Source organism: Uloborus diversus, chromosome 1 (assembly GCF_026930045.1).
Source record: "Uloborus diversus isolate 005 chromosome 1, Udiv.v.3.1, whole genome shotgun sequence".
Taxonomy (NCBI): domain Eukaryota; kingdom Metazoa; phylum Arthropoda; class Arachnida; order Araneae; family Uloboridae; genus Uloborus; species Uloborus diversus.
In genome coordinates this window covers 53,703,249-53,730,974 of record NC_072731.1, presented here as the reverse complement: position 1 = coordinate 53,730,974, position 27,726 = coordinate 53,703,249, and the positions used below count along the sequence as shown (strand labels likewise).

The 27,726-nt window shown below is 33.4% G+C and overlaps 1 protein-coding gene across 2 annotated transcripts in view; it reads left to right on the top strand.

Moving 5' to 3' along the window:
* The first annotated feature begins 588 nt into the window (after positions 1-588).
* LOC129229655 (roundabout homolog 1-like) overlaps positions 589-27,726 on the top strand; it is a 212,950-nt gene continuing 185,812 nt past the window's right edge. For both annotated transcript variants that reach the window (XM_054864016.1, XM_054864024.1), the window contains exon 1: positions 589-1,049. In XM_054864016.1, coding sequence (XP_054719991.1) covers positions 947-1,049 — 103 coding nt within the window. In that variant the 5' untranslated portion in view covers positions 589-946. The remainder of the gene's footprint in view (positions 1,050-27,726) is intronic.

The window sequence follows — 27,726 nt, the reverse complement described above, 5'->3', positions numbered from 1 at the left end:
CGGTTGTTGTCGCAATCTGAAATATCAGAGCAACATCAACTTTGGTCAAGTGAGGGCAATATGCAATTCGTGAAAAAAGTACAAAGAGTTTTTTTTTTTTTTTTTAAATGCTTCGCTGTTGGGAAACTTCTCCTTCCCTCAGGGTTCATTGCTTCAATAATAATAATAATAATAATAATAATAATAATATATATATATATATATATATATATATATATATATATATATATATATATATATATATATATATATATATATAAAAGATATATATAAATAAATAAATAAAATTAAATGAAAACAATCGACATGATTTGAAAATAAAATGAAAGGTGAAAAAATAAAGAAAGGATTGAATCGTTAAAATTAAATCGAAAATTAACGCATATCATCGAGGAAAGTATTTAATATTTGGTAATAATCAGGCATCAATTCCACCGTAACGTAAACCGACCGTCGCATAACACCTGGCGAGGGGGAAAACGCTACATAAAAAAAAGTACCTGGAAACATTGAGGTTGATTATTACTAAATCGAGGGGAAATAACGAATTTTTTAAAACCCAGACATACAGAGAAGCGGCAAATAACGTGAGTGAGGGGAGGTGGAGACGGGGGAAGAGAGCGACTGCTGCGATCAAAAGGAAAAAACCGAGTCGGTTCAGTCCGCACGCCTGCTCTTGCGGTGGTGGGACGTTTCCAAGTAGCTCTCTCTCCCGCCGAAAATCGTGCCGGCGGATTTTTCCACTACTCGTCGGTGTTGTTCTGTGCAAATGAAACTCTAGTGTGTGTTGTAGTACACACGTTATTTTTTTTAACTAAATTATTTGTGTTTTTGTGCGCGTCATTCTTTTGGATTAACCTGGATTTGCATTGAATTTTTACAACTCTGGTTTTTTCGTTCTACGGATAAATTATTTGGTGTCCCTTTAAAAATTTGGATTTTAAATATGAACGTGGTCCGAAGTTTTGTGTTATTGTGTCTCGTGGTGTTGTTTGTATGGACGTCAGAGGGCGCCGTCGCCGCTGCCAAGTACTTCGATTTTACGGAAGGTAAGTCGTTTAAAAACCGAATACTTCAATCTCTGAAAAATTGTTCTTTCTACTGATATGTTAAAAAAGATAAGCCGCGAATTTACCTGTAGATAATCGAGAAACAGCAGTTGTAAAAAAATAGGATTTACTATTTTTGTTTTTTCCATTTTAAAATTAAAGATTTCTTTATGCTGTAGTGAGATCATTAAAGTAGTTAATGTCGTATCGAAATTTTTAAATGGTTGCTAAATTTGCATAGTATTGCAAGGGAAAAAAAAAAGATTTCTTCAGACTTTTGCTTTTAAGTACAATTGTGTTCATGATTTCCAAATCAAGCTCATAGACACTGAAAACAATAACGAATTTTTGAGCAAAATCATTCTTTAAAATCGTAAAATTCTTGAGCAGGCTGAAAGTTTAATTGTATAAGCCCTTCAAACATTACTTGATTTAAAAACTAATATACTCTGCAATAGTTAAAGCTGTTACAAAATATTAGTTAAGTAAGAGTGCATCAGACATTCTGTATGATATTTGTTTTCAAGAACTTAATAGTCAAACTTCTTTAAAAAGCGATTTAGTGGTTATTTGACTTGACACCTATTCATTCATCTATTTAATTTCAAGCACAATTAGCCTTTAGTTCACATTGGAGACCTTTTCTTCTTTCCAATTGAATGTGAAATGTTGCACAGTAGACAGAATTCGGCTATTTATGCAATAAAATAAGCAAAAATGACCAGCCTAATTCCCGTTTGTTCACATTTTCAACCCTTAATTCTTGCAGTTGTAAATATAGCGACCTATTTATTTTTTCAATATTATATAGAAACTCGATGCTAGACTTTTTTTTTTGTACATAAAGCAGCAAAAATAGATATTTATATGAAAATAGCCATTTTTGCTGCACTATTAAAACTAATAAAAGTACTTTTTGAAACTTTTAATTCTGACAGTACATACCACCTCCCTATTTATTTTTTTCAAAATTCTATGGAAAGGTAACACAGTTAAAGTTTGCGGTATAAATCATCTATAAATGTTTTGCATTTTCTGCTTTTATTCGCACTAACAGATTATCGAAGGAAACATATTTATCTCTCGTACATTATTTGGCCAGAAAACTTCTCTTATGCATGAAAAATTTAACTTGTTCACTTCACTTAAAAAAAAAAAAAAAAATACAAACAAATAGAGAGAAATAGCATCATAATCCGTTTCTACTTACAGTGAAGGAAAAAATCGTCTAGAAACGCTATTTAAAAACCTGGTATAAAAATATTCCATCCCTCTTCTTTTTTTTTTTAATTCTTAAAACTTAGTTTCTTTCAACATTTTTTTTTGGAAGCAAAGCAAAAAAGAAACAAGCTTTTAACGTTTGAAACATTTGCCCTTAAATCCTATGATTAATAATCTCTTTAAAGTATGTTTACGATGTTGTAGAATGGAAAGAAAAAAATGGAACTTGTTAAAGGATCTACTTCAGAAAAATAAAAATTGGAGCATGTATTTTTATGCTTTCATCACCTGAGATGTTTTTCATGTGTCCGTACCCGCCCATCAAGTGCAATCGATATTAATGTCATCTGTCGAAAACATGTTTTAAACCGTGCGCATGCGCTGTTTACGTTTGCTAAAATATTAAGCAATGCAAATTTGCTGACAGAACAAAATTGTATTCAATTTAAAATTCAAAAATTTATAATTATATGATTTATTTTTTTTCTCCCAGAAAGATCGGAAAAAAAGAATAATGCATTTTAAAATTGTCGAAATTTCTAGCGGATGTGTAATATTTGGAGTACGTATTTGCATTCACATGTAAATACTAACTTCTGAATCGTAATGAAACTACAAATAGCCGCCTCTTTTCTTTCTTTCTTTTTTTCAAAATTTTGGCGTCATGTCTTTATTTCTGCGCGATAAATCGTTTTACCGTTTCTCTTTATAGTAAATAAAAGTAAGGTTTCAAAGAAATTCTGGAAGGAAGTCTGTGGCGGACTTGCGTCCAGGAGACCCCATAGCACCTACAGCCTTCAAAATTTGTACAAAATTACTTCAAGCCCTGGGGGTGTGCACCTGGGGTTATATTTTTTAAAATTCGAATAAATTTTTTTGTAATCAATTTTTTAAGCTCAAATTTCGCGAAAAATTGCGTATTACAGGGGTGAAAAATTTGTTTCACATATTATTATATATGTACCGCTCTGCAAGTTGGTACACGAGTTATTTTGAAACCCGGGGAAGGGGTACTTTTTAATCCAAAGGGAGCTCATAATGCGTTTTTTGTCTGTTTCGTTTGATCCTCGAATTCTTAGGTCTCCCGCGCTGAAAATCTTGCTACTGGGCCCGGTAACTGTCAAACTCTAAGCAGACCTGGCAAAAAAGTGGGGGAGGGGGACAATGCCTCCGTGAGGAAAATTTGTTTTTATTTTGTTTCCATATATACTTAGTTTTTCAAAATAACTACGTTCAAACTACTTTTCTTCGTGCCAAAATTTGTATTTTGATTCCTTTTACGATGATACGATATCTTCAATGTTTCTGTATTTTTTTTTATTTTGAAGCATCAAAGCTAGAAATCTAGAATTAAAATCAAATGATTGCATTGAAATGACAAAATTTTGTTGATGAAAACATTTTTTTCCCGGTAGAATTAACGAATCAACTCGATTTATAGTACCTCAGCTTTTGTTTCTTTTTCAACCATTTTCCAAGACCAGCAGAATTGGGTGCAGAAATCTATCGCACCGCCATCTATTGGGAGAAAAGTAGATTTGTTCTGGATGCTATTCAAGTCTTAGTTTCCAGCTTCTTAAGACTTTTTCTTCGTTTCTAACCAAAATTTAAGCATGAAATGTAAAAAAGATTAATTACATTTAAAATTCAGGATGTAAATTTACTTTGCATTATGCATTAATTCCACCTTTTCTTGTTCCTCTGAAGACCATAAGTTTAAAATCGGATTTTTTTTTGTAACTAAATTGAACTGTTTTCTTGTCCTGACGCATTTCCTTTGTAATGAAAAATGGCAGAAGTAGTGTTTTCAGTATACATTTCAACTCAAGGCATTGTACGTACTCGGATAAAAATTGTAATATAAATAATAGATTTATGAATCCAATATGGGACGATGAGGTAATAACAAAGCTCAAATAACCTTACTTAAATTGTAGACTCGTGTTTCGGGGTGACAAGGAGCCCCGTTTTCATTGCAAAGGTTTTACGCTTATTTATGATTGATAAGATATCCGAAAATAAGAAGAAGTTGACTCCATGAGAGGTATAACATCTAGCGATTTTTCGGGAAATTCGACATTTGAAGTCTTTTTATTGAAATATATTTGATAGTTTTACTATTCTAGATCCGCGATTCTCAACCTGTGGTCCGTGGACCATTTGTGATCCGCGATCAGTTTTCATGTGGTCCACGAACAGCTTGTGAAAATTAATCTATATAATTATTATAGTTGCAATAAATTTATTAAAGAAAACTTTTGGATTTATCTCATTTCATCTATTATAATTGTTGTTATTAGGGATTGCAATAACGGTATACCGAATACCGGTACTTCGAGCAATTTTGAAATTTCGTAATTCCGGTATTTGCTGGGGTAAAATACCGATATTTTCGGTAATAGCTGAAAGTAATAAATAGTTTCAATTAAAGAATTTTCAATTTAACTTATGAAATATCTACTTATAGTTTAAGTGTACATTTCTTTTTTCATAATACAGGATGAAAATCAATCTTTTGATATAAAAATTTGGCTTCAAAAGCACGAACTAATAGAATATCATCTTTAAAAGATGGTGAGATGAATCTCATTTTCGTGAGCTTTTGTGCACCATGTTTTCAGTTTCCCTGATCACTCACTTCGTGAAAGTTAATTTCGAGTGGAATTAATTTTGAATGCATTTGTTCTAGTAACATTTTATTCCAACCATCATTTGCAGTAATATTTTGATTTTTTTCTTAATTTTTTGTCTTAACTGTACAAAATTTTGACAAAAAATTTTCTTGTTAGCAAAACGAATGGTAATTTGTTGTCACCAGTATTGGCTTGTTGACCTGTCTCGCTATTTGGCTTTATACTTTGCAAGATAATATTTAGAAATTATATAGTGCCTTAAAAATTTCATAGAGGTAAAGCATAATCAGTTAAAACGTATTTTCGGATATTTACATAATTATAATTGTAAAGAATTTCTAAAAGAAAACGAATAAGAGAAACTAACAAGATCAAATTTAGTCAAGTATATTTTAAATTTGAAACCAAAGCTGACACAAACTTCTCCTGCTCAAGAGAAAATGATGTCACTATTGGAACATATCGTCTCTCGGAAAGAAATTACAATTAGCTATAAATTAAAAAATAATTATTATTATAAATTTACACAATACAAGCGACACGGACACGCACCCAAAAGGATTTATCGAAAAATAAAACGCAAGAGACCGAATTATTTGGTTAAAGACAGACAATTAGAGGAGGTGTATCGCACATTATTAAAATACCACCGATTTGCATGATTTCAGAAAATTATTTTCAACTATAGAAAATTTGAGCACTAAAATGAGTCCCAGGCTTATAGAGACGATCCAATAAATGCATTATGTTGTTTACCAACATAAATAATACAATTTGTGTACAAAATCATTAAATGTGACATCGAAACCATATATTTTCATGCTTTTTTTGAGAAATTTCAAATACCGGTATCCCGGTATCCAGTGGCGCACACAGGAATTTTGCAAGGGGAGGGTCCAAGATCGAAAGCCTCATTCTCGTATCATAACCCCAATACGCCGTCAAACATATTGACTCGATTTTTTTTATTCCCGAGAACGAAATACAGTAAAAAATAAACTTTTGAACAAATAATTAGCATTATTGAATGAAATATACTTAAATAAATTACCAGAAGGCAAAATAATACAAGCATTAACATTTCTCATAATTAAAAAATGGATTCAAGGAATCAAATTCATCGTTGCAGAAGCACCATATGATTATAGAAGTTCATAGAATCTCATTTGATATAATCTGTAATTACAAAGCTAAAAACATATTTTTTTAGTGTATTCAATTTATAATCACCATTCTGCTTGTTATAGTCAATTCGTTATAGGAAAAGTGAACAATATTTTTAAAAATCATTTATCATGAGGATTTTTTTTTCACTTATTAGAACTGAGACTTTGACTAAGACCTTTGGGAGGGATCCGGACCCCCTGGACCCCTCTCTTGTGTGCGCCACTGCCGGTATCACGTTTTAAAAATACCGAATACATTTATTGAATTTTTGGTCCGGTATTGCAATCCCTAGTTGTTATCGCATGTGGTCTGCTTTGGATTTGGAAGGGTACCATGTGGTCCACAGTAGTGAAAAGGTTAAGAACCACTGCTCTTGCACAAGTAATAATCAATCCCAGGAATGACACAAATTGTGAATTCATTGCAATTTAATAAAAAATTAACCTTTCTTAAAACTTAATACTAATCTAAAGTATTTTATCAAACTCTGATTTAGCATGGGATTTATGTTTTGTTATTAATCCGCCAGAAACATTTTGTCTTTTAATGTTTTTAACAGAGTGCTTTTTACAGCAAAATGCATCTTGCAACAATACAATGCAACAATAAATAATAATACATGAAATTCTGATTTTATCTAGCTTTTGTTGACGCTGATTGTTATAAATCGAACAATACTGAAATCAACGAAATATTTTACCGTGAATTATGTTCTCATTTTCAAATTTATAGTCATTCCAGTATCGTATACAAAAATGTTTATTTTTTTTTAGCTGTGCAAATTTTTAAGAATTTAAATTTATTTAAAATAAATTCTGATCAGTCTTAAATATGTCGGAGGTCACTGGAAAGGTCATTAAAGCTCCTGTAAAATGCCGCTTGTTCCAGCGCCCTTCAGGGTTTCTTGAAAAGTTTTTAGCTCATTTTAAAAATTGGGCCTTCCAGGTTTTTTAACTGGTTTTTGGTATAAAGCAGTTAGTTACCTCCTTGCCAGGTCTAAGGCAGTTTTTGGTTCTTTTGCAGACCCATGTTTCCAAAACAAGTTGGTTTTTCAAAAAAAAAAAAAAATCATAGTTTTCTATATCTATGTGAACTGTGCTATGTGTTACTGTCGAGTTTCATCAATGTGTGAGATTATGAGGTCAATTTCAGCAAAATAATTTTGTTGATTTAACCTCAATCATTAATACTTGAAAGAAATCGTTTTCGAACTTTCATAGAGTTTTAATTCCCCAAAGTTGGTGTTTACAAATGTCCATTACAACAAAAGTTTATCTTGAAGCAAGCAGGGGCGCCGCAATGGGAGGTCACTCTGACTTCCCAAAAATGTTCCTATTCGGTAAATTCTGTTCAACAATTTTGCAAAGTTATCATCATTCGGCAAAATTTGGAGTTCCCTTCGGCAAATTGAGAAATTCCACCCTTTCAAAAATCTAAGTTAAGCCCCTTGAAGTAATTCGGCTAAAATATAAACTGGACCAAAACAATTTTAGCTCCGCAATTCTCTGAATCAGTTTCCTCAATAATAGGAAAAAAAAAATAATTTAAACCCGAGTTCGCCACACATACACTCACTAGACGAAAAACTTCTAATGGATTTGAAGAATCCTAAACGATTACAGTCACCCAGACCTGAAATAACTCTTTCATAGCTGCTGCCTTTTAGAAACATCTGCAAAATACAACAAACTGAAAAATCCAATACAACGAGTCCATTATTAGTTTAACTTGTATCTTCCACTCAGTCTTATCGGATAAAAACTTTTCCCAATTTCTCAGGCCCAGACAGCGCGATAGTCAGTGAACCCGACAGAACAGTTCTGCGACGCCGAATCCCAAGTTTCAGCGAGGGTGGTTGGTTCTCCAGGGAGGAGGATGCACGCTCCGCCAAACGATCGATTTGTGATTAAAAGACCGACCCCCCTTTTTTTGCGGGAAATAAAATAAAAAATGACAACTCGTTTGCCGCGCAAAGGATTTTTCTAACTATTTCCGCTGCCGTTTTTTTCTTTAATGATAAGTTGCAAAGTCCCGTGTGAACCTACCGAAGTAATCTTGTTGCAATTATTACCTGAAATGTTAAATGGAGCATTTAACCGTGGCATATTTGCGTTTCGAACGAATTGAAACGAGTTGTTTTCTTTCATGCTTTCGTTGGCTTTGTTTCGTGTTTGGTAAACAAATTGATATGGCAAAGATGTTATTTTAAGCAAGAGAATTCTTTTTTGAGCAATCACGAAGTGCTTATTATCCTCACTTGACAGAAATTGATGTTGCTCTGACTTTTCAGTGTACCATGACAACGGTAGTTTTTAGTATTTATTTAGAAAGCGAAATTTTCTTCGTCATAGCTACAAATCGTCTACATTTTGATTTTATCCATATTTTTTTCAGGGCTGAACTCAAGCAGAGACTACTTTGAAAAAAGTTTTTTTTATTTTTTTTTCATAATTAGGGTGATTTGCCAGTAGTTGGCCATTTAGTGGAAATTTCTACAAGTTCTATTTAATTTCAAAAGAAAAAAAAGCTGGAAAAAATTGAAAATTTTTCTATGTGTCTATAAAACTATCAGGATCAACGGTTACTAATCATTTTTCTGTTTTACTTACTATTCTTCAAGTTATTTCGAACAAAAATTAAATCAGAAAAAGCTTCGTGATTTCTAATTTTATCTGTTGCCATCTCATATTTATTAACAAATTTAAAATGTTTGTAATTAGTTTTAGCAAGACTTTTGAAATCAGCTAAGTCCGCGCTCAAGCTCAGTTTAAATGGCAAATTTGTGATAACCGGGATTTAACAACGAGTTTATATTTTATCTTAAGCTAAAAAATATTTCCAATCACTTTGGTTTCGAGAAAAGAGCTTTAAAGCCAAGATAAGTTCATTACTTGACCGTTTTGGTCAACTACTGGCATTAATTGCATTTTAGACAACCAGTAGTTGACCACCTCTCAATCCCAGCATAAATGATTAGTAAATTAATGCAATTTTTTTATTTACTTAGTTTAAATGGATGATCAGCATACATCAGTAAATGAACCTGAAGAATAAAATTTAACGTCGAGGATTACAATTAAACATTTTAGCTCATGACAATTCTCACTAGTAAGAAAAGTGATTTTCTTGAAGTTTTTAATGTGTCTTTGTAATTGTATCGTCCTAACCTCCATTCAAAACTTTAGTTACAACTATAAATTATAAGAGAACACTTCATAGGATGCTATAAATTAGTTCCAACAATCAGATTAAAAATATCTACTTATTTATTCTTGTTTTGTACATATTAGTGCTCGAGTGGTCAACTACTGGCAGGTGGTCAACCACTGGCAAATCACCCTACGTTTCTTCAGGAAAAAACATCTATATCGATGAACTTGAACAGCAAAACTTCATCTAAATACAAATTTCCAGATGACTAATTCAAATCATTAAATATTAATAGGGAATAAGAGTACATTACGTTATACGCTATACTCTAAAAAATCTTTGTGACAAGTGTACTGGTAGGTATCGGCCATAAAATCGTTATCTTTATTGCCACATTCCAATTACCTTTTTTTTAAATGGATTTGCCTTGTATTACTTATTCTAGAAAATCACCAATCATAATATGACGGGTTTGTACAAAATTCTTGGTCATTTCCATTCTATTTCATTTGTAGAAACAAGAAACCCAACGGCTAGGGTCATAGCAATTCGTAATTGCGAAAAACGTAATTTCAGTTTATTTAAGTCGTCAAAATTCAAATGAACGTTTTTTTTTTTTTTTTTTTTTTTTTTTTTTTTTTTTTTTTTTTAATTGAAGAAGGTGGGTGTATCTATTTCTCAGGTATAACAGTAACACAAAAAAGAAAAACTTTGTCTGAAGAAAGCAAAAGAATCTTAGCATAATCATTTTGCAAAAACATTTGTAATTGATGAATTATGCAATTATCTCTGCAAATGATCCAAATCAATGAATTGTATTTGCTTGTTAATTTACTTTTACAAAAATAAAGTCCGTGTTGGAATTCACTTACTCCCACCGCAAACAGTAGCTAACAAGCGTTCAAAATTAACTAAAATTTTGGAGTTGCGGAAGAAAATTACCATTTTTATTACAAAATATACCCAACGATTTGAATACCTCGTGTAGTAAATAGGAAGTAAGAGCTAGACCATGTAAGTTTTTTTTAACTTTCAATTTCCTACAATTTTGCCTTAATTCTGGGCGAATTTCGACTTTCTAATGATGTAACAACACAACAAACTCTACTTTAGGAATATTACCATATCATATAGCAGTTAATGTGACAGAAATTTGTTTCGCTGCGTAACATTCTGGCCATGCTTCACCAGTTTTTAACGTTTTCCTCATTTTTGTCAAAATCAGCTGTTCCGAGAGCGCGAGAATTGTTTTAGGAATTTCTTTTCACCTTCACAACGAAATGAAAGCTTTAAAGGTAAAATATTTGACAGGTATAAAGAAAAATACGGGTAGAACAAAACGCCCATTCAGCTGTTTTGAGATTTGAATGTTTGAATATTTGTTATCTAAAAGGCTTCAACGTCAGGATTCTGTGCCTTTTCTGTCGAATTCCATTTTAAAGCTAGCCTAAAGGATATTTATGTTGATATGATATTTATGTCGTCTGATAGGCTTATTTTATCCCACTGGTTACAATAACTTCGGTAAAATAATAAAAATGTTTTCCCTTTTTAAAAACTGAACATTTTGTCAAAAGAATAAAAGTGGATATAGGATGCATGAATTTATATTGTTTCATACATAAATGAATATTGTCATTCTATTTCAATGCTCTTTTGTTAGCAATTTTATTTTTATTTATTTATCTATTCATTTTTTTATGACTCTACTTAGCAGCAACTAACAAAATATCCTTCTGTAAAGTGTTCATATGTTGACAGTTTCAACTAAAAAACTAAGATAATAAAATGTATCTTTTTCTCATTACTTTTTATTTTAAAATCTTGTTGAAAGCAATAACGGATAAATACATCAAATCGTTGAGAATAATTTCGTTTGCTGCTCGGACTCCAGTTAATTTGCTTTTTTTTTTTTTTTTTCAAAATCAGCCCGATTAGAATTAATGTACAATCCTTCCATATTGTTACGTGCAGGGCCGTATTTAAGAGGTAGGTTTTCAGGGTTTAAGCACCCTCCGAAATTTTTCAAAAGTATTCCAAAAGAAGGTTTTCATTAGTATACTGTTTTTGCTGAAAATCTTTTGTTTCATATTTATTTATTTATTTTTCAATTTCACTTGCAAAACTCCTCTTCTTGACTTAAACATCGAATATTGAACAGGTGTGAAGTTATGTAAACATCGGATTTGATTCCTTCATTAACGGATGCGTCATCGTTTACATTTGCTTATGTTAATGTCCTTAAAGTAGCAGCCTCTCATTTAAATAACCTATTGTAAAAAAAAAATAAGAAAGTATAGAAATTAAATCAAATTTTATTGATCATATGGATTTAAAAAGAATTGTGCTTGGTAAAACCCTTTCCAAAACAAAAGTCTGGTTACGGCCTTGATTATGTGCATGAGATTAATTAGTAAACTAGATCATGTCAAAATTTTGTAATACATTGTAATCCCGCATCTATTAACGGTTAATGAAGAGGGCAGGAATGAACCCTGGAGAATATTAATGACTCAAATATTGCAGTATACGTTGTATTCACGTATTTCGGGGTAACAAACAACCTCTTTTTTCACCAAGAAAATGGTCGGGAGGCGAGCAGCAATTACTATGAATAATGCTGCTTGCATCCCAAACCTCAAGTATTTCCACTTTGAAAAACAGATTGTTGGTGACACGTATAATGCGTATAATTTTGCAACATCATGCATCGTAACGTTCTTCTCTCACACTTAGTTTCCGTACTAAAGTAATCATTGAAAGAGGTGTTTCTTATAACCCCATAACACGTGGATGCAGTAAAATTCTTGCAGCTCTCCCTTCACGACTCTCACTTTCAAGCTTGTCAAATTGAGTATGAAGAACAAATTACTCTTTCATAACTTGTACAATTTTTTCGAAGGCAAGGAGAAGGAGCCATAGGCTATATTTGGACTGGGAAAAGGAGACATTACTTCAAACCTAATTTCTGTGTTTCACTTGTATTTGAATCAAAAGTAATTAATAAAAGAAAATGGTAATATTTCACCATGCGACTTGCAAAATATATTGTTATGTTAACCATTTGTAATTTGAACTATAATACTAAACGATTATAGAATATTAGCGTTTCCTCATAAAAATTGAGTAATCCGTATCCCAAAACTTGATAAATACTGCAAAAGCACATTTTTTTTCGCGAGGCTTTAATTTAAGCGATTTTTGCTAGCTGCGGTAATCTCGAAAATTTATGCCTCGGGGAGTATTCCAATATTTTATGTTTCATCAACCATCGGTTTTGTTCACGTTAAATTTGAAATTTTTCAGCTCATAAAATCACCGGTATCTTTAATTTCGCTAAAATTATGGCTCGCAAAAACAAGTACTTTTACGGTATTTGGGTTGGAAGTTTTTTTTTTTTTTTGTTTTTTTTTTGTGCGAATGCCTAAGAGTTTATTTCTTATTACTATTATTTTACTATTATTTTGGCTTTATTTTTTACTGATAGGCATTCTGTTTTTATCTCTGAAAACCTGAAATTGCACCTTGAATTTTAATCTATGCGATACATTAAATGGCTTCGCTGACTTATGCTATTCTTCGCAGTGTGTCAACTGCGAATAACTTGAAACTCGTTCCAAAATACTTTTCGAGGAAAATCTCCACTGAAGCAAGTCACCAACTCCACTCAAAGCGAACTGTAATTTCACATTTCTGTGTAAACTTTAATCCAGTTTTCTCATGGAATTTTCCACACCAACTGCGCTGGGAAAGTTTTCGGAGAGAAAGCCATTTATTGCAGACGATTTACAACTTTTGCAGCTTCTCTTGCTATTGCGGAAAGTAGGTTTTGGTCTAGTGACCTCACATGCACCTGTTGCCATCTTCCCAGGATTCCCTGCTTGCACGATCATTACCTGGCCAACTGCTGTTTGAGAAGGGGATGGAATTCGCCCCCCGCCTTTCTGGATTCTTTTATTCGACCAGCTCATCTTCTCTCTCTTGTTCTAAGGAGTCTTAGCTGCTTTGTATCATAATTTTTGATCTAAGTCGTGCTTGTCTGCTTTTCTGAAGGCTCTTATGTTGAGGGATTCATCATTAGTTGTAGTTTCTTTGTTGATAGATTCTAGTTTGTAGTTCAAACGAGATTATATCTGCTGTTTCGTTTAGAACGTTTTTTGCGTAAATATTTGGTAAAATATCGTCAAATAACCAAGGGTTTGCTCCGAGGGACCCTTTAAAAAGTTCGCTAGAAGCATTTGCTAAATTCGACATCATTAAAACAAGCCCTTTTCGCAAAACTTGCGATTGGAAAACCGAAACCTTCTTTAAAATTTTTAGCACTCATTGGCGTAAAAATAATTTTACTGCAAGTCAAACTCATTTATTGTTATCATTTTCATATTATTAACTTCACACTGGTCTGATTCTGAATGTTTTCTCTCTATCCGAATTTATGATAATTCGTATGTCAATTTTCGCTACCTCCAAAAAAGAAAGAAAGAAGAGAAGACGCAAACTGTGTTTTCTTAAATACTCTGTCACAACTTAAAAAAAAAACTCTTGATAATACTTTGTGTTTCTCTTTAATTCTTCTTCAAGGGTAAATATTAACATCTAATTTAAATGAAATACGTTAGCGTGCGGACAAGTGATAAGCCCTGTTATGCTGCTATTTAGTTTGTCTTATGTCATAAAGTAGAAAGATGAAAGTCCTTTGTGATGAGGTGTAAAGGAAAACATCAAAATGTTGCTGCATTAGTAAGATTCCTATTCGCCCTTCCATTAAATTATAGGAAGCACTGAAGTCTTTGGCCAACAATGGCTGCTGAAAGAGGTAAAACGAAGACTGACCTTTGTTTTACCTCTACCAATTTAACTTACACCTGTCAATGAGACATCTGCATGTTTTACCTCTTTATCTAATTTCTTATATCCCCGCAAAGTGGCGTATTCGAGCTCCAGAACTTCGAATAAATTAGTAACTGCCGCTGCAGCCGTTCCAAACAGAATGGTTTATTCATCTTCAGCGCATCTTAAAACTTTATTTGGTCAAGATTTTACAGACACTAAATTATCTAGTTTTTATCTGACGATTTCCTTAAAAATAAATTTGTGTGTAAGTCTGAGTGAATGCCAGGGACAGGATGCTGGATATTGTGTGCTGGATGCTGTAATTTTTTTTCTAACATAACATTTTAAAAATTTAAACTTGAGAAGACTGTAAAAGTAACTAGCTCAGTCAAAAATTAAATAGAAAATAAGCTCCGAAACAAGAAAGCGGTTATGAATTTTACCCGGAATTTTTCTTATTCGCAATGGGGTCGTTTTTGAATTTTCAAAAGTATTTTTTTCTGAAAGATCATGCTTAAAATCATAGGATCTGACCATTTTTTAAATAATTCGATTAAGTTTCATATTTAAAAAAAAATATTTTAATCGGTGCGCTTTCGTTGTTGACGTTTCTGCCGATGACATCACAAATGATGAAATGGAATTCACTGATGCCATTCACGGAGCGCAATATTTAATTCGCATCTTTACTCACGTGTACTGACAACGATATGGTTGATAGCAAGCGTGGAGCACAATATTTTGTTCGCTTCTTAATTATCATAACGTTGAAACGCGATAGACAGATGCGCCAAAGTACATCACTTGTGACGTCATAAAGACCACGCCTTATTTTCAAAATCGGACATTTTAAAAAATCAGTTAAAAACTAAGCGTTGAAAAATTAAAATTTTTTCTCGCTCCATGTATTTTTTTTTTAATTCTATCAATTTCAGTGACTAAAAGTAGTGATTTTGACTGAAGGAAACAACCCTATTGAAATAAACCAGAGGAAGCGCTTCAGTCTCTGGCTTCTAGTTATAGCCCGGTCAAAATAGACATTCGAGTTCGGAAAAGTTCCCATAAAGCTGAAAATTGGTACAGATCTTAAGAACATCATTATAAGTGAAATGTCAAAAGTCCTCATCGATCCGAGTGGAGCTAAAAATTTTATGCAAGGTCAAAGGTCAAAATTGAAATTTTTTTTAAAAAATTGAAAACATTCATACAGTGCTGAAAATTGGTACAGACTTTAAATGCATCATTGTAAATGATATATGAAAAATTCCCATCGATTCCACTTGAACTAAAAATTTTATGGAAGGTCAGAGGTCAAAATAAACAAAAAAAAATTAAAACATCGGAAAAATTCACATAGAGCTGAAAATTGGCAGAGACACAAAATACGCAATTATAAATGAAATATAAAAAATCCCCATCGATCCCACTTAATATAAACATTTTATGCACGGTCGAAGGTCAAAAAATGTTTTTTTTATTTTTTTTTATTTTGCAATTATTTCAAAACATAACTGTTATTATGAAAAGCGCATATTAATTTGTAAATTATACAACATGTTGAAAAGACGTTTTTATATGAAGTTCAACTCTTTCTTGTTCAAATTATGTGAAAATGGTGAAACAAGTACAACATTATCCCTTATTTAACGGATATAAGATGCCTCTCAGTACCTATTATCCCTAATCAGATTCTTCAGGTGCAACAGCAACAATTTTTTTTAGTCTTTGCATACAAAGGTTGATCAAAAGTAACAAGTAATGCTTTGTATTCTCCAAAGCACAAAGTAAAGTAGTGTATATACTATTGTAGTTATTTGCAGGTTGGTGAATAAATGGTAAGAACAAAATTCTAGACATTGAAAAATCCATATTATTCTTTGTGAAAACTTCAATATAACCGTTCCAACCTGATAGCGATAAATTATTCCATTTCCCATACAACCATAACAAATCTATTTTCCGGAGTAAGAAAGAAGTTGTATCACTTTCATAAGCAAAATTCTGAGCAGTTATTTTACTATATCGTACTACACCATTATTGTGGTACTCTTGTGTTGGCACATGAGCTTTTTCTGCAAAATCTTTCGCTGAAATAATTTGTTTCATTCGTGATAAAGGATCTTCTGCTAAAACTGAACTTCTAGGAGTAATAATTTGGATTATGCCCATTATGTGTAGAGTGTTATGGCCATCTAAAGTGTGTAAGTTAATACCAGCATTGTCTGCTGCGTATTGAATAAATGTCCCGGTTTCTGGTGGTAAAATATGTGGCTGATGGTTAAAAACTGTAGCCGCCTCATACGCCATAGTATCATTATACGAAGCACTTAAACCAAAAGACGAGAAAATTTGTATCAAACGTTTAGATCCAAATCGTCGATGAAAAAAAACTGAGAGACCCAATTGTAATATCGAGATGAAAGATCTAGGACGAACAGCAGCCATAATACAGTGGCTGACACTAGTACATATTAATTTCAAATGTTCCAATTTAGATCGTTTTCTTTTTAAGATAATTTGCTCCAAAAAATAAGTCAATGACTCCGGAATGTCACTATTAATATTTTCAAACATTTGATATGGCGGGGGATAATTGTTAGTGTCGCACTCGACAGATCGAATATCTTTTTGAATAATTTCTGCTGCAGTCTTTAGTACCCTAAATGTTTCCTCTTTTGCTGTTTTTTTTTTTTCGTACCAAGCTTTGTTCAGTATATCGTGCTGAGTGTAAACAAATCATTGCTAAACTTCCACGTTTCTCGGTTATAATCATTCTATTGCCATACCTTAACTTTAATCTGTTTTTGATTGTTTTATCATCTGGGATTTCAGTTTTACAAATATTTTTCAGTTCTTACGGTGAAAACTGAAAATCATCATTATTTTCAATATAATCAAATATTTCTGTTATCGCCATAGTAACAGCGGGATTTTCAGGACGACCTGCTTTAAGACCTACAGAACGCTTTAGAAATGAAGTGTAGCAATTAGAATGGTACTCCGCTTCAGCAGCAACTAAATCGTATTCATATTGTATGCGTGCAATAACAATTTTTGCCACGTCATCTGAACGATTATGTGCAATCTTCAGAATATTATCTTTAAAGGAAAGAGTAGCAACTTGACAAATTCAACGACGTATATTCTGCTGTTTTTTCTTTTCAGTCTCTTCATTTGCTTCATCACCACAAAATAAGCAACAGTTTTTAAAACAAAATGTTGTCTCACCTGATCGGACTCTAGTACGAGGTGGACTGCTCAGAGATGTACTGGCCTCTGTCTCTTGTTGTCGTTTAGCTGCCGCAATGCTCACTTTCGGGTGTACATTTTGCGACACTGTACATGAACTGCCACCGACTGTTTGTCTTCCAAGTATTCAACAAACCCATCGTTCCTTGCACTACTTGAATCAATTAAAGGTTTTAGTCCGCGTTCAACAGTAAAAATTTCGCCTTCAGTCAAAGATTCACTGCAAATGAAGCAATCTTGCGACATCTTTGAAGAATTATTTGTTAAGGGTACGTATTCATATCAAAAATAGTATCAATAAACCCGACTTTTCACAACAAAGAATCACTCGCTGTTAATAGGAGCACTTGTGCGACTGACTTTGCTCATACAAAGGAATCTAAGCGCATCCACTCTCCCCTGAATGTAATTTGATCTTTTCAATTTGAAGGGGGGGGGGTGTGAATCGTAAGAGGGGATAGGCATAGCGGTCAAGTGTAGTTTCTCGAGGTCACTCGAAAGAAAGAAAAGGAGCTTCAGTACTATTTCCAAGTTTCAAAAACTGCAATACCTTAGGAATGTTATCATTTATTGGGGGGGGGGCACAAATATTGGGCTTTTTTAACACCTAGGCAGATGCAGTTTCTGGTTTTGGAAGTACTCGTTATCAGAAAGGGATCAAAGTAATTTTAGGGCACAAATAGGGGGTTTAAGGTCAACGAAATATGTCATCAAAATGCAGCTTTAATTTTGTCGCTTACGGGGGGGGGGAGGGCTGGGGGGTTAGACCACCAAGGCACAGCCTCTAAATCTCCGCTTGTATGTACATAAATGCATAGTTTTCAAACTTTGTATCCTCTATTTTAAGACACTTACCGTTTAAGAGATATTTGTGAAAAATTGATTTTCTGAGCTTCGACCTTGAATAAAACGTTTAGCTCCACTGGGATTCGTAGGGAACGTTTGAAATTTCGTTTATAATGATGTCTCTAATTATTTCTATGGTAATTTCATAGTCAAAGTGCAATATTTAGACAAAAATTGGGATTTTAGGGTGAATTTTTAGAAATTTGAGTCCTTGAACTGCAGTTTTAGACTTTATTTTATCGCTTTAGGGAGAGGGGGGTATGACCCCTTGACCCATCCACTGAATCCCCTCCCGTTTGTGCATAATTATCTATTAATTATTTATTAATTATCTATTAATTTTCAATCTTTGTATCCCCTATTTTTACAATAACACTTACCTTTTAAGAGATAGTTGCGAAAAATCGATTTTTGACCTTTGACCTTGAATAAAATTTTTAGCTTCACCGGGATCGATGGGGACTTCTGACACTTCACTTTAGTGTTGTCCTTAACTATATTTGTGTTAATTTCATAGTCAAAGTACCAAATAGGGGTACAAATAAGGGGTCTAAGGGATTTTTTTTTAATATGTCTCCAATGCCATTTTAACCTATATTTAGTAGCTTTAGGGTGGAAGGTATGACCCCCATGACCCATTCTCGGAATCCCCACTTGTTTGTACACAATTGCATACCTTTCAAACTTTGTAACCTCCATTTTTTCCCTGACAATTATCGTTTAAGAGATATATATGAAAAATTGATTTTTTGACCTTTGACCTTGCATAAAATTTTTAGCTCCTCTCGGATCGATGAGGACTTTTGACATTTCATGTATAATGATGTTCTTAAGGTCTGTACCAATTTTCAGCTTTATGGGAATTTTTCCGAACTTTCGCTTTTTTTTGGTCTATTTTGACCGGGCTATTAATAGCAGCTGAAAAAAGTAAAACCAAAACCATCCCACGTACATAGGATATGCCTCGCAAAATTGAAGTATTTTACCTTCTCGGCTAATTTTTTAAATCACCGCTAGATGGCGCATTCCAGCTTTAGAACTGCGAATAAGCAAATTGACCCTATATTTTACATAGTTATCTTTCAGAATTTCTTCAAAAAATAAGCAGTTCAATTTCTAAAATTGCATTCTACAGAGGTTATTTAATGGAATAAAATCACATCGATCAAGGGGATCGAAAATAAATTTCCTGACGCCTATCTGTCATGGAGTTGTCCCATTTAAGAATATATTTTTTTCTATATGCACTTTTCAATTATAATGCTTGAATTTTTTTCTTGCCATTTCCGCCCCATTTGGGAATAAATTTTGCAAATAGCTCAGTTGGCAGCAAAATTACTTTTTTTTCCCCTCTTTTCTGAAACTTAGTTTTATAGGAATGGCAACAGCTATTAACCCGCTTTTTCCCCCTTTTTTTTGTCTCCCTGCTGACAGGACTCTTCTTCCACGGATGGGAGTAATTTCGCACTCTGCTGTAAAAGAACATTACTATTAATGTTTTGTTTTGAAGAAAATGTGCATTACATGGTAAAAAGCAAGTTCATCTTGAATTATTCAAGCTCAGAAATAAGTTAGAGGTAATTTAAGTCTGGAAATGAGATGAAAAAGTTATTCTAATTTAAATCTATTAATGCATTTAGAGTGAATAAAAGAGATAAATTTGTCCAAATATTTGTGCTGAGAAAGTGATATAAATGCCTATGGCCCGGTCAATTTCAGCTTTATTATTAAGAGCTTTTATTCCTACAAGCAAAAAGCTTCAAATGTAGGTTGTGATGCATTTGTCTACAAATGAAGTCGTTGTTAACGACTGACCACATTTGATGTATTTGCAGAGAGCGAGAAAAGGAAGAATTCCTTGTTTCAATTTCCCGTGTGATGGAAGGAGGGGAGGGGCGTGAAATTTCATCCTTTTGACTTCAAAACATTAATTAACAACAGTGAAACCGCTACTGCTCAGATTTTTTTTTTCTTTGTTCCTGGACATGATAAATTTCCCTTGGCAAATGCTGTCACAAGATCAAGGTTGAAAACATTTTCTAATCGCCAGTGGCAAGTAAAAGCAAATTTATTATTCGTCCCTTCTTTTTTATTTATTTTTTTAAGAAGTAGCTAAACAATAAAAAAAAGTAACTAAAAAGGCGCATCTGCAATTCAAATTAGCATTTAAATGACTAAAGCATAAAAATTATCAGCAGAAATATAGGTTAATATACAACTTATTAATGCCATGAACGACAATCGATAACACAGGTGGGGTTGGGGAAAGTAGCGACCTGGTGTCGAATTGTGCTGATTTTTTTTCTTTCTTTCTTTTTTTTTTTTTTTTTTGACACTTTTTAATATTTAGTCGCCACGTGACAAGTGACGACCGTTAACCTTGGCATTCAACTTCTGTGGAGCCTTCGTAAAGATTCTTCTGATGCAATTTGTGGATTGCCCCTCCATATCTCACGCTTCGGTTGCAATCTGTTTTCTATGAGGAGGGGGAGAAAAATTGAAGACTAGTTACCTGCGGGGGACCGTTGAGCGGGGGTGGCGGACCATACGCGGATGAGTGACCTGGGCGGAATTAATGACGCTCAGGGATTTATGGAGCGGAAGGAGCCGATACCTGGGGATCCCTGCGTCAGGACTCCTTGATTATCTCTGCCCACGGGCCATATCCGGTCGGTAATTCTCGTGGATGATCGGTGCGCCTCTTCGATTGCAATCGGCGGTCGTCGGACTCAGTCGCGGCTCCTTTTCCAAGTGACAACAGGATATCGGCATTGAAGACGGTTGGTTGTCTCCTGCTCACGTGCGCGTGATTTCCGTGGTTGTTGTCTTCTGCAAAAGGGAGACAATAGGGAGGAGATATGTCTTTTTTTTTTTCTTCGTTCTAATAATTTCAGGAAAAAGTACAACGGAAGCTTCTTAAGAATATTTTTTGAAATAGTAGCAGATGGTATCCAATTGCCGGTGAATGCCTTCTCACTGAGCAAAGCAGTTCCCCAAGATCGTTTCTGACAAGAGTTCTGATTTTTGTTGTTGTTTTTTTTCGGATATTTTCTCTCATTGTTGCTGAGTATCATTTGGAAATAAGATTTATCCAAAAAGAGTGACTCACTCAACTTTTTTTTATCGCATTGTCTCATTTAGCCTTACACCTTTGCAATGAAATGAAATGATTTAATTTGTTATCGTGTAAATTATATATATATATATATATTCTGTCAATTTCCCTAATTTACTTGCTATGTTCCATTTTTCATGGAAGTACTGTCCGATCTCGAAAGCCGAGACTAGCACCGCTGAACGGTTCTATTTTAAAAAGGGGTGAGAGCTTGAGTAACAAGAAAAAAAAAAAAAAAGCCTCAACTCAAACCAACACCTCAAATAAACGAATCCAACGGAAAACAAAACCAAACAAAACAAAAATAAATAAATCCCCTCACATTCATTATCTCTCTCATCACTATCTCCAATATTTTGATAAAATCGGAAGAGACCTGACGCATGCGCAAATTCGAGGAAGGTCGCGGTTTAAAATATCAAACAGTATTACTTTTATTCACGATAAATATAAGCATTTCTTCCACAAATGCCTATTTCCTTCGCAAGTACAGTGAAACTGTGTATAACGATACTGTCTATAACAATAAACTGTCTATAACGATATTTTCCTGGGTCCCAGCAAAATGTCAGCATGAATAATCAAACTGTCTACAACGATAACCTGTCGAAAACAATACTTTTTTTAGATCCCAAAAGTATCGTTATTACTGTATTTGACTCATAACAGGCGAACTTTTCCAAAAAAAAAACACATCCCAAGAAGTTTCAGACAAACTGATATGCGCGAACGATCGCAATGTAAGTGGAAGTGGGGCACGTTGGTCCACTTTTTTGTTTATCATTTTTTATCTCATAAAAAAAAAAAATTAATGGTTAGTTCAATTTTCTACAATAAGTTTCACTAAACACTTCTCAACACCACAGATTTTTTTTAAGCGTTGAATTGATAATTCTTTTTACATTAATGTTTTAACGGAACCTCGTAAAGTGAACCAACATGCGCCATGGGTGAGGTACGAGTTACGAGTACGTTGGTTCGCCTGGTGGGGGACGTTGGACCGCATAACTCAAACAATATTTGTTATAATTTTCGTGATAAATACTATTAAACTTTGTAATTTCCTTATTCTCTGTTGTGTGTAGGGTGAAAAATATTAAGTTTAAAAACCAATATAACATATTAAATTGATTTTTTGATAAATCATCTTTATTTAAAAACAGCAATAAGCCTTCACTATTAATGCGCAATTATTTTTTAAAAATCAAAAGAAAAATCACAGAATATTGTTATAGTTATTGAGATTTAAGAACAAAAAAAAAGTTTTTTCATTACGTGGGGTAGATTGGTTGGGTCCAACGTGCCCCACAAAGAGTGGACCAACCTACCCCATCTTCTTGGTCTGAAAAAGTGATGTCATATTGCCAATTATGTCGAGCTAAAGGAACTTGCTTTAAGAAAGGAGTTCAATTGTTTTCCCACAAACTTAATGAAAACCATTAAAAAAAATAATAAAGTTATAGTTTTCTGAAAATTACTCAGGACTACTGAAACAACACTTTCTGGAATAAAATTTGTTCAATATAACTGTACCATGTGATTTCATTATAGGATTTGCAGGACCATAGGTGCTATTTGTTGGTCATTAAAAAAAATAAAAAAAGTTAATAGTATTAAAATAATTAAAACCGGTTCAACGTGCCCTGCGGTCCAACGTACCCGACCTCCCACTTATAACCTTGATAATTTCGCAGCCAGTTATGTATGCAGTAACTTATTTTAAAAAATCCAGTTGAATGCCGTAAAAATTAAGGAGAAATCGATTGATTGCATTCAATGGTTCGAAAACAGTGTCGGGTGGAGGTTAGAGGGTCACCCTCCCCAGAGGGTAAATTATAGTTGTGCTAGTGTCGAACATTTTATTTATAGTCATGCCTGCTCACAACGAAATCGAAGGGCCGAAGTAAAACATTTCATATAATCGTAATTTCTTTATTAAAAAGTTAAATAATTTATTTATTTATTTATTTATTTAGTATTTATTAAAAGCATTGCACACTACAGAAAGAATCCAGTTACAGTGGCAAGAATGGCAAGAATATAAAAAAAGCAATTAAATCAAACCATACATTTAAAATATTAAAACATAAAGATTTAATATTGTAAAATGACAAGTTAAAAATATCTAAATCATGACAATGAATGTTAAAAAGTTTGTAAAATTTAAAAAGACAAAAATTATCAACATAGTTCTGTCTGGTAAAAATATTTTTAAAAGAAGAATGACTCATAAGAGTCCTACTTGGGACAGCAAGTTGTATCGAATTGATGATCTGAGCAGTCAATTAAATTATGTAGAACCTTGTAGAAAAAAAGAAGACACAAAAGTTCACGGCGTGATTTAAGAGTGGGAACAATTATGAATATTACATAAATGAAAGTAAGAATAAGTTAAAAAATGTCGAAAACTACTTCTGTTTTCTGTAACCTAAGTAATAAACAAATTTGGATTGAACCTGCTCAAGAGTTTTAGATTTATTATTGTAATAGGGATTCTCCAAATAAGACTGCAGCACTCGAGTTTGGAGCGCACAAGACAAAAATAAAGGTTTTAAGTGCTTGCTCATTAGAAAAATCTTTTGTCTTGCGTTTAAAGAAACCCAGAACCTTTTTTGCCCTTGAAACAATGTTGTTAATATGTTGCGTAAAATCAAGGTTAGTACTAAAAGTGATACCCTAATCCGTAGCAAAGTCAGAATGCGATAAACACTGTTGGTCAATTTTATAAAGATGCAAGAATGGCTCAGATCTGCGACTGTAACTCTAAACACTGCATTTACTAATATTTAAATAAAACCTATTCACCATGCACCACCGGTGCAGCTTATCCAAATCAGTCTGTAAAAGGGTAGCGTCAGAGATAGTGCGAATGTTTCTAAATAGCTTTAAATCATCAGCGAACAAAAGATTGTCACAATATTGAAAAATATTACAAGTATCATTAATGAATAAAATAAAAAGCAAGGGTCCTAAATTAGAGCCTTGCGGCACACCAGAAGTATTAGTAAAATCATCAGAAATAGGACCATTGAAATAAACATATAACATACGATTACTTACATATGAAAAGAAAAAAAAAAGTCAGTGTGGCTGAAGTGAAAGCCAATGTAATTCAATTTCGCCAAAAGAATACCGAAGTCAACCGCATCAAACGCTTTTGCAAAATCAGTGTAAATAACATCAAGTTGACCACTGCTTTCAAATGCAGAAATGATTTTATTAGTTAAACGAAATAAATTGGTACTCGTAGAACGCTTGGGGAAAAAACCATGTTGAGTAGGTGATATTAATTTTTTTATTTGATAAAAGAGCTTTTTATAAATAATAGATTTAAAAATTTTCGAAAAAGGGCTCAAAATTGCAATTGAGCGATAATTTCTGCATTCATTTTTATTCGCAGTTTTAAAAACAGAAATAATTTTCGTATGCTTCCAAGCATCAGGGAATCTGTTCGTTTTCAAAGAAAGGTTAAACAAAATAAGAAGAGGATAGATTAGCTCATCAGCACAACCTTTAACGATGAAAGAAGGCACATTATCAACCCCAACTGTTGAGGAGGACTTGAAACTGAAAGCGTTAATAGCAATAATCTCTCTCATATCATCATAACCAATATTATCAACTTAAATTAGATCACAAACATTGTTTTCAAAAAGACTAAAATTTCTTTCATAACGAGTGCTAGTTTGATACACAGAACTAAAGTAGTTTCCGAATGCCCCAGCAATATCACTATCATTATCATAGCACACATTGTTGTAAAACATTTTGTTTGGCAGGGAATATTTGTTATTAAGATAGGACCAAAATTTCTTTGGATCAGAAACAAGATTATTTTCGGTAATACGCAAATATTTACTGTAATCATCCTTAATGTTCTTTTTAAGAGTAGATCTCCACGTTCGAAATTCACTAAGCACATTGAGATCGTCAGTTCTTAAAGCCAATTTGCAAACTTTATTCTTATGTCTTGTCAATCTTTTGGTCTCAATTAAGTACCAAACAGGAATTTTCCTGTTATTAATTTTAATGGGAATACTTTGATTGAAAACATTGAATAAAATATTATAAAATTCAGAGACTGCCAAATTGACATCTTCAAAAGCATTTAGAAAGTTCCAGTCACTCTCGGAAAAAATACAAAATCAACTCTCTTAAAATTAGAGACGTACCGAGTAGCACTTTGGCCGAGTAGCCGAGTACCGAGTACTCGGCCTTCCACTACTCGGCCGAGTACCGAGTTACCGAGTACTCGGCCTTTCACCACTCGGCCGAGTTACCAAGTACCAATTATGTTTTAAGAACCACCGACACACGTGATGAATTTTGAACTTATTGGAATAGTAGTATAGACCTCCTGGTCCATATAATAGTTTTTAAAATAAATTCCTGCTGAAATTTAATTACGCATTACATAAACAATTTTGTTTGTGTCAAAAATTTTACAAAAAAATTATTTTTAAAATTAAAAATAAATAAATAAAAGGTATGATTAATCAAGTTGGAATTAAAACAAATAACAATAAAATCCCTCTAATGCAGACTCTAACAGGACATTTTTTTTGTCCGCAATAGAGAGGTATCCGCAGGACAGGGGTTTAATGATGTTATTTGCATTGGAACTGGGGAATTAAAAATTGTCCGCATAAGAGGGGTGTCGGTTAGGAGGGGTTTCACTGTATACCAATCAGTTATAGTTCTAGTCCGCCAAACATAAATTTTTTTCAAAAGCAGATAAAACAAATGTGCAGGAACACTGCAGACCACGTGTTTCTGCCCCCCCCCCCCCCCGTTACAAGGAATGTCTTTTTCAGTGCATAACATGTGAGCTAAAGAATGTAAAGACATTCGACAAAAAAATCTAACTTTTGTCGGATGCCTTTAAATCCACGAGCTCCCATCCATTTTTAATACATAAATTCCGTATTTTCTATACTTGCCTTTTTTTGCATAATTTTTTAAAAACAAATTTTATTAACTTTGGGGACATTAAAATAAAGATTTATTCCATTGAAGCATTACAAACTTCATTATTCTCAAAATTTAAATTTGACTTATAAATTTTAATAGTAAATGATTGCAGAATACAATGCTTGCTCTTTTTTTTAATATAAATTTTAGTATCTGTCTTGGACAATATTCAATTTTTTGCAACTACTCGGTATTGGCCGAGTATCTGATCAGAATTTGGCCGAGTACCGAGTACTCGGCAAATTGGCCGAGTATGCCGAGTACCGAGTAGTTACCGAGTACTCGTTACGTCTCTACTTAAAATCATAGTTAGCACTTTTAGTGGGACGTTTTCTATGACGAGCAAGCATAAAATTAACACCAATTACAAGAGCAGGATGATGTAGATCCTCCAAAACAAGAGGATCAACATTTATGGACAACCGAAATATCACAAAACTGAACATTAGATAAAATAATCTTACATAATTAAAAACTGAGCGTATGTACCTTCTATGTATCTAAAGTTACTTCTCCCGAAGCCAGTAAATTGACCATCGAACCAGGTATTGATGGATTCGTAATTTTCCCGTCTTTATGTTCGGCTATTTAACATAATCCTCCAATAATAATTATTAGGTAATAGATCAAGGATCATCAGGAGATATCAATTAAAAACTATTCATTATGATATTTAGATTTCGACATAAAATCCCTATTTTTCGAAGGTTTTTCTCCATTCAAGTTATTATTCAGTGCTTCATCTCAACTTTCCATAACAATGCTTTCATTGAAATTTGTAGCCTGAAGAAAATCATTAAGACGAAAGATCTGTTGCCATTTTTTTTCTCGAATATGAACAAACAAAATTCTGGGTTTTGTTTTGAGGCTTTTCCTGTAATCGGAATATATAAGATGCTTCCTTTTTGTTTATTTTTCCAGAATCTGCCGCAAAATTTTTCCGAGTTTTTTTTTTTTGTTCAAGCCTGAGTGTTGAACACGCGCCACTTGACATAAGTTTTATTTTCGAGGTTGACTGTGCATCGCCGGCAACGCAGCTAGTATCCAATAAAATGTGAAGAGTAATGGAAACTACTACGGTATATCTATAACTTCGCTTCAAACGGCTTCGGTATAAACTGGTGCGACTGTAAATGTACTAAAGTGTTTGAAATCAAACTGGAAATTGTGTGTCTGGACTTCGCTTGGCCCAAATGTGATTTGGTAGATTTACGGTTGGCTTCTCTGCTCGTTGAACGTCAACAGTCAATGACAGGATGTAAATAACCATTCCTCGATGTTTAACTGTGATTGCGCATGTTTCGCATTTCCGCGATCTCTATCGTCGTCGAGGACAATGACAATAGAATCAACCACCCCAAAAGGTAGTCAGAAGGAAGGAGGCTAACAGTAATTGTTTTGTACTTTACCTGGTTTTGTGCGCAAGTACAACCTTGTGAGGATTTTTATTTCCATACAACAATTCGTGAATAATGGCAAAGGTAGATAATTA